Below are 7,852 nucleotides of genomic sequence, written 5' to 3'. Positions count from 1 at the left end.
TTTCTGTAACTATACTGAGGCTGAATACTAATATTTTACTGAGGAGAGACAATAAACCTGTTTGGATTGTTGTAGTATCTACCACAGCCACCAGAGGGCGGGTTTTATGCAATAAATCACCCTGCTCACCGTGGCGCCCTCGTTCAAGTAACATCTCTGCTATTTTGGCATTGTGGGATAGCTCGCCGGACTAGTTTCGCCTGACCCAGCTCTGAATTTGCCGACGAGAAGATGGTGCTGGATGAGTGTGAGTATTGACCTACGATCATTTAGGTGTAAAAACACACGAGATACACAAGTTCTTGTGCCAAATATACTCCTGATGTTTTTGTTACCTATGAAAACGCACTGTCATCGCAGGTCTGGGAACTAATTTTTGCGCAGGAATTCATCAAGCACGTCGGCTGCAGGCGCGTACTAACACAGAATACCCAGAAACTGGTTAGTTGTTCGGCCAAAACGAGAGCGTCCACTTTTAGCTTGTCATAGATTAAGCTACTGTCGCTCGTGAGAGTGTGGTGATTGAAATCCCTCTCCCCAAATGGCAGACAATAATCTCGCGGGAAAAAGATCTTTGTCCCTTCTAGTCTTTTTTTTAATCTCTATAGTGACACCGGGACTTTTTCATTTAGTTTAGTTTCTCGAGCAGAACGCCGTCTTCTCTCGTCTGTGTACGAAACATTACCAACAGCCGCCCACTAAATCAATGGTAAGAACTTTTAAAAAAGCGTTTATCTAACCGCTTGTCTGCGCTTCACCACTGTAAACGTACTCAAAGTGCTGCCTGTAGTCTGGTGTCAACATCTGTGGGACACCCACGCGTGGTCAAGGCGTGTAATTAGAAAAAATTCCCATCCCGGGAAATTTTTTTAAAATGACATTCAAAATATGCATTTTGGAGACTCATTTTGTTTTTGTCTAGGCCCAGTAAATGAATGCAATTATTGTCTTCATGCTAATGCTGTTTTTTTCTTTGTATTTTTGGTTATATTTGTTAAAATAAATGTAATATTTTAGTTTCACCACGAAGATTTGAAATGGGCTTAATTCATTTAATGTCAAATTTAGTCACCGACTAGTTAGTGACTAATGAATTTCATTAGTCGTCCCAACCCTAGTTTTTTTTTTAGTCTGATTTAATCACAATAAAGTTTAATAGTGAATGCACTGTTGATTGTTTATGTTGTTATTCTTCTTTGCAGCACGTTGCATTCGGGTGAAAAAGGCGATGGAGAGAGAAAACACTTTCAGCCGAGCCTGGCATATTTATTAGCGAGATACACTCATTCTCAAGAAGAAGAAGAACAAAAGAAGCGTGGCACTATAGCGCCTCACAGTGGCATAACTGTATACTTCAACAGTAGACGCAGAACTACATATTACATAGAAAGTGACATTTAACACCCCCACTTGTTCACAGATTCTTGTAATCAAACTAAGCGTAAATAACAGACAAAGACACAGAGTGAATGTGGACTCCCGTCTTACACATTTCAAACTCCAAAAATAGCAGCTTCGAACTTCTTCAGTTTGAACTTTTTTACAGGTTTGGTCATTATATCAGCGACCATATCATTGGTAGGACAATAAACCAAGGTTACTCTTCCCTCACTTACAGTAGACCTGATAAAATGGTACTTTATGCCTACATGCTTAGCTCTCTGTCTGTTAACAGGGTTTTTGGCAAGAGCAGTTGTTCCCCGATTATCCTCTTGCACAATAGGTTGTGTGTACTTATAGTTATCTATACCCTCAAGCAAGTTCTCCAAGTACAGACACTCTTGTTTGGTTGAAGCCAAGGCTATGTACTCCGGAGAGTGCAACTGTAGGCTGTTTCCTAGTTTTCCATGAAACGAGTGAGCTGTTTTTACTGAGACTTACACAGTATCCTGTGGTACTGCACCTGTCGCTGACATCAGACGCCCAGTCAGCATCACTGTAGGCCTGTATACCGAGCTTATCACTGTCCTTCCTTCTGAAGCTAAACCTTTGTCAGAAGTGCCTTTGAGGTACCTTAGTACGTGTTTCACAGTAACCCACTGCTCCTCTGTAGGCTCAGCAAAATACTGTGACAACGTGCTGACCACAAAGCTTAAGTCTGGCCTGGTACAAGTGGATAGGTATATGAGGCTTCCAACAGCCTCCCTGTACATTCTGACATCACTCATATTTGCTGCATCCTCAGTATATTCAAGCTTCTGATCGCATGGTCGTTCTCTGGTTTGACAGTTTTCCATCTTAAAACGCTGTAACACCCTGTTAATGTATTTTTCCTGTGACATTGTTACACATCCATCGGATTGGTTGAAATCGATACCCAGGAAATGCTTGAGTCTGCCTAGATCTTTCAATTGAACTTTCCTGTAAGCATCTCTTTCACCTCTCTCAAAACCTTCTCATGGCTTGCTGCCATAATCAAGTCATCTACCCATATTATTATGACCACCTTCTCGTCATTTGACTCTTTGGCATAAACACAGTTGTCAGCTGAGTTTTGTGTGAACCCGTTCTTAGTTAAACAATCGTGCAAAACTCTGTTCCAGTTTCGCCCGGACTGTTTGAGACCATAGAGTGATTTTTCAAGTTTATACATAACGCGGTCATCCATCTCCTCATAACCCTCTGGTGGGTTGATGTATATTTCATAATCTATGGGGGCGTGCAAATAAGCTGTTTTCACATCCATCTGATGTAGGAGTAGCCCCTCCTGTGCCGCTTTTTGTAACATCACCCTAACACTCGTTAGGTTTGCAGTGGGTGAAAATGTTTCCCCATAATCTATTCCCAAGACTTGACTGTAATCCTTGACCACAAATTGTGCTTTATAGTTGTCTTTTCCATCTACATCACTCTTGATAGATTAAACCCATTGACCCCCCCACTGTTTTCATGCCTGGTGGCAGGGTTGTCACGGTAAATGTTTTGTTGTCATTTAGTGATTGGACCTCCTCATCCATGGCTTTTCTCCACTCGTTAGAGCTAGCTGACCTCATAGCCTCCTCATATGTCTGTGGAACACCACATACAGCCCTGTAGCAGTAGTCTAGTGTGGTATGAGCCCCATCACTGTCATCACATACAACGTCATTTAAGTGACTTGGTTTCCTTATTTCTCTAGTTGGACACCTCCTTCTCTCAGGTTCATCAGTTGTCACACTCTGTTGTGTTTGGGTATGATCAGTAGGCCTCATAACAGAAGTTGAACTACCACTATGAGCATTTCTCCTCTGTCCACTTGGCTCCTGAGCATTTTCTGTGCTCCTATTAACCTCCTGTGTGGTTTCCCTAGACCTAGTGTTGTCATAGTCGTCATTTTGGTAAGTCTCATCTGTCTGTGTCTGCTTTTCTGTAGCTGTCCTGTCACAAACTTCACCAGTCTGTGTTTTAGCACCCTGTTTGTATCTGGATGATATATCAAGTATGCTGGGCTGTTCTTATCCCACAAAACGCCCCTGGTCACACCTGGAATCCAGTTTTCCTTTTTCCTGTTTGTACGTGTAGCATACTGACCCAAACTTTTGTATTTTTGATAAATTAGCCTTTTTGCCTGTCAGCATCTGGTAAGGAGTCTGCCCTGTACACCTGTTAAAACATCTGTTACGTACAACCGCTGCTGTTTGTACTGCATAATGCCACAAATGTTTTGGCAGTTTGCTTTCAACTAGCATGCACCGACTCATCTCAAAAAGGGTACGTCAGCCCCATTCTGCAGTCCTGCTCTGGTGAGGGGAATATGGAGCTGACATCTCATGTCTGATTTTATTTTTCCTCATCAGTGTTTGAAAATCATTGCATGTATACTCTGTTCCGTTGTCGGACCTGAGATATTTCACTTTCCCGTAAGGGGACACATCTGCTCGGAATTTTTCTGATGTGTCACTTTTCTTTTTCAGAAAATATACAAACACTGCGCTTGAGTAATCGTCAGTGAATGACTGCACATATTTGTAGCCATCTACTGACTCTGTGGCTACAGGACCTGCAAGATCTGTGTGTACTAACTGTAAGGGAGCCTCTGCTCGAGCATCTGGGTCCCTATTTCTTGTTTGGGCAAATTTTCCCTGAATACACACTTCATACTCTTTTTCTGGTCGACATGTTTTGCCCTTGATTTGCATACCATCAACCACATTCTGCAGCTTTAGGACATCGTCGTAATTGCAGTGGCCTAATATTTTGTGCCATGTCTGTATGTCATGACATGCATTACATTTATCCTCAGACTCACCATCAGTATGCAAGTAATATAGTTTATCATGTACATGTATGTCAAATCTGGTACCATTTCTGGTTATCAGTGCATCGTTCTCTTCTTTGAAGACGACTATGGCTCCATTCACTGTTGCCGCCTTCACTGAGAAGATGTTCTGAGGGTACGATGGTATGTACAAAGCGTCTCTCAGCGTCGCTGTCCTCGGTTGTCGATTAGGGAAACCTCAGGAGTCCCCCTTTTCTAAGCGACCCCGCTGCATCGGGTCCCATCTGCCAACTCGACGCTGTGCCTTTGTGGTCTGAAGGTGCTGTCAAAGTTTTTAAACTTGGTCGCGTCGGTGATGATGTGAGAGGTGGCCCCCGTATCCCCCATCAGTCCTCTCTCCTGGATGCCGCTCACCTGCTGTTGCTGGGTGCCAGTGTCGCCGTCTCTTATCCTGAATGCAAAGTCAGCTCCATCATCTCCGTCTCTGACTTTACATGCTCCATCCTGTTTATCCTTCCTGTCCCTGTCTTTACGCCTACATGTGGAGTCTTTGTGTGTGTCGCTTCGGCAACGACTACACCTTGTCGTTTGTCGACATTCTTTCGCTCGATGGCCCTTGGTGCCACATTTAAAGCACACCATCTCTGTGTCGTCTCTGCGCCGGTCACGTGCGTTTGTTTGGGTGTGTTGCTGCCCGGTTCTCTCCTGAGTCTTCATCACACTGTCACTTGACTCAGCCGCACTTATTTTTTCTGTTTCCTCAAAACTTCGCAACTTAGTTTTAAATTCTGTAAATGTGATATTATCATCTGTATGTGCCATGTGTATGGCAAATGGCTTGTAACTCTCAGGCAGTCCTTTCAAGACCATAGCCACAAGTAGACCGTCTCCCAACATCTCACCTGCATTCCGCAGTGCTGTAATGGCAGCTTCTGCTTTGATGATATAGTCCATGACACTTTCGTTGTTCGCCTTCTGAAGTGATGTAAGCATTGTACGAGGTCTGTTAGAAAAGTATCGGACCTTTGGCTGGGAAAAAAAACTGGCATACCTGGAGCGTTGGAAACCTAATCACCCTCAAAGTAGTCTCCTTGGCACTCCACACACTTCTCCCAGTGGTGCCGCCACTGTTGGAAGCATTCAATATGGAGCGCCTTGGGGCAACTGTTTGTTGTGATTTGGCGCTATATAAGAAAAAAGTTGATTGATTGATTGATTCTGAAAAAGCCTCTTTTGAAATGGAGTTCAGTTCCGCTGTCGTTGCAGCCATAATGTCCTCTCTTGTCTCAAATCTCGTTCCTTTCAATGGCATCTTGAGTTTGGGAAACAGCCAGAAGTCGCAAGGGGCCATATCAGGAGAGTAAGGAGCCTGTTGAACCACCGGAGTCTGTTTTTTTGTCAAAAAAGTCTGTATTAAGTGCAAGGAATGTGCTGGAGCATTGTGATTTCAAAGACTGCTCAGCGCTGATCTTTGCTTCAAATTTTTTGTCTAACAATTGCAAAAGCAAACTGACGAAATAAGACAAGACAAAGTTAAACCTGATTGAGACACAAAAGTTGTGGCCGTCGTCTGCGAATGAACAGTTTCAAAACTTCGTCCTTATTGGCTGAGAGCGCTTGGCAAAATTAATCTGTCACAGTCAGCTCAGCTCACAAATATGTGACTGATGGGCATCCCACACATTACCAATGTGAGACACGGGGGTCAAATTCCGGGACTGTCCCACCCAATCTGGGACGGTTGGCAGGTATCAACGTCTCAAATCCACATGAGGAAATCTCTAAACCCTGTTTGTTTTAGCTGAGTATCGAAGATTTTTTTTTCTTCTTTGTTTTAGGAGATTAAATGTAAAGCAGCTATCGCTTGGGACTTTGGAAAGCCTCTGACAATCGAAGATGTGGAGGTGGCGCCCCCTAAAGAGCATGAAGTGCGTGTGCAGGTGAGTCAATTTCATTCGCAAAAAAAATATCGTTAATTTCTGGAAGCATTGTCATGCTTTACGTTGTAAACACAGCCCAGCTCACCAGCTTGACACTGAATTAAGCTACGAGTATTTTCACATCTTTCAAGGTAGAAGAGTTGACCTAATGCTATGCCTTTCCTTCAGGTTTCTACGTAGGAACGATTCAATAAAGCTAAACCTTATCCATGGGACTTCAGATTCTTTAACTGTGTTCTCATACTTTTGAACAGTGGTTCCTAAACCTTTAATGACTAGAACAAGCTCAAAATTCAGTTCACACAGCAGGGTTCTCACCAGCATCATAGCAGCGTAACGGTCCGTTACGCTGCTATGATAAAAAATTACACTGCAGTTGGGCTGTTACGTTGTTTTCGATGGTGTGTAAAGGGAAAATAATAATTTCTCTATGTTGATTGTGGAGCCGCTGGTTCTGATGTAGAAGCAGTGTGTCCACAATTTATTCATCAACCTGTATCAAACCCATTTAAAGATGTCAGTCGTGACTCACCTTTTCTGCTGATTAAAGGCACTAAATGGGCATCTTTTTCTGAGAGAATCTTCCACCCCTTCACACGGACAGTTTTTATTTGTTCATCATTAACATGCATTTTTTTGTGGGGCAGCCAACGATGCAGATATTTGCTGTGGACTGGAACCATAATATCTCCCGCTTCTCTGGTTCCTAAACTAAAGTTTGTGTACATCATGAAAATAATAATGATAATATCTTCCACTCCGTGTCTGTGTGTGTGTTGTGGGATTTGCTGCAGCTCTCTGCCGAGTAAAGGTGGAAAGACGGATCAGTCCGCAATCAATAACTTCAAAGTGAATCGCTGTTTTAAATCAAATGCCAACTCTTTCCAAATGTTGTAAAACAGACAAACTCCAACCGACCAAAACTGTTCCCCAAAATGAGACGTCCTCCATTCTCTTGGGGAGAACTTATCCCGGTGTCACACTGCAGCAGCACTCCAAGTGCGAGTACTGTAGGGGAGACTGAGGCCAAAGTAACATTTGACATTTATATCCCTCTGAAACACTGTTGCCTGCATTTTGAGGGCCAAATTTTAAGTAAAGCCATAATTTTTATTTATTTATTTATTTATTTTTTAATCTTTGTTACAGCCTTACTTTAAAGCCAAAAAGAAATGAAGCATCGGACGGAAGACGGACATGATGATGTGTATTTTATAGTACCAGAGCCTGATGCTAGTTAGGTGGCTCTGGTAAAACACCCATCATCATTTTATATGAGGTCTGTTAGAAAACTATCTGACCTTCTTATTTTTTGCAAAAACCATATGGATTTGAATCACGTGTGATTGCATCAGCCAAGCTTGAACCTTCGTGCGCATGCATGAGTTTTTTCACGCCTGTCGGTTGCGTCATTTGCCTGTGAGCACGCTTTGAGTGAGCAGTGGTCCACCCCGCTTGTCGGATTTTTATTGCAAGTAAAATGTCTGAACGATTTGGAGCTTTGCTGCATCAAATTTTTCCAGAAACTGTGAGAGACAGCCAGGTGGACACCATTCGGAAAATTCAGATGGCTTTCAGGGACGATTTTATGGGGATCACACAGATTAAGGAGTGTTACAGCCGGTTTAAAGACCGCCCACAGTGGCTGAGAGCGCGCCGTGCTCCAAGCGGCGATCGACAGGCTGAAACGACCAGATCAATTCCAAAGTGAAGG

General features: G+C 43.1%; 1 protein-coding gene across 2 annotated transcripts in view; it reads left to right on the top strand.

The window, feature by feature from the left end:
• The first annotated feature begins 226 nt into the window (after nt 1-226).
• The window catches only part of LOC117520801 (alcohol dehydrogenase class-3-like), a 29,112-nt gene continuing 21,486 nt past the window's right edge, over nt 227-7,852 (top strand). The window contains exons 1-2 of one of the 2 annotated variants that reach the window (XM_034182136.1): nt 227-247; nt 6,037-6,138. In XM_034182136.1, the coding sequence (XP_034038027.1) occupies nt 242-247; nt 6,037-6,138 (108 nt within the window). In that variant the 5' untranslated portion in view covers nt 227-241. Of the gene's footprint in view, nt 248-583; nt 710-6,036; nt 6,139-7,852 lie in introns of those variants that run through there. The other variant, XM_034182137.1, reaches the window with a different exon arrangement.

The sequence above is a fragment of the Thalassophryne amazonica genome, chromosome 11, assembly GCF_902500255.1.
Source record: "Thalassophryne amazonica chromosome 11, fThaAma1.1, whole genome shotgun sequence".
Classification (NCBI taxonomy): domain Eukaryota; kingdom Metazoa; phylum Chordata; class Actinopteri; order Batrachoidiformes; family Batrachoididae; genus Thalassophryne; species Thalassophryne amazonica.
Note: the sequence above shows the minus strand (reverse complement) of the source record. Positions and strands in the feature narration are given on the sequence as shown.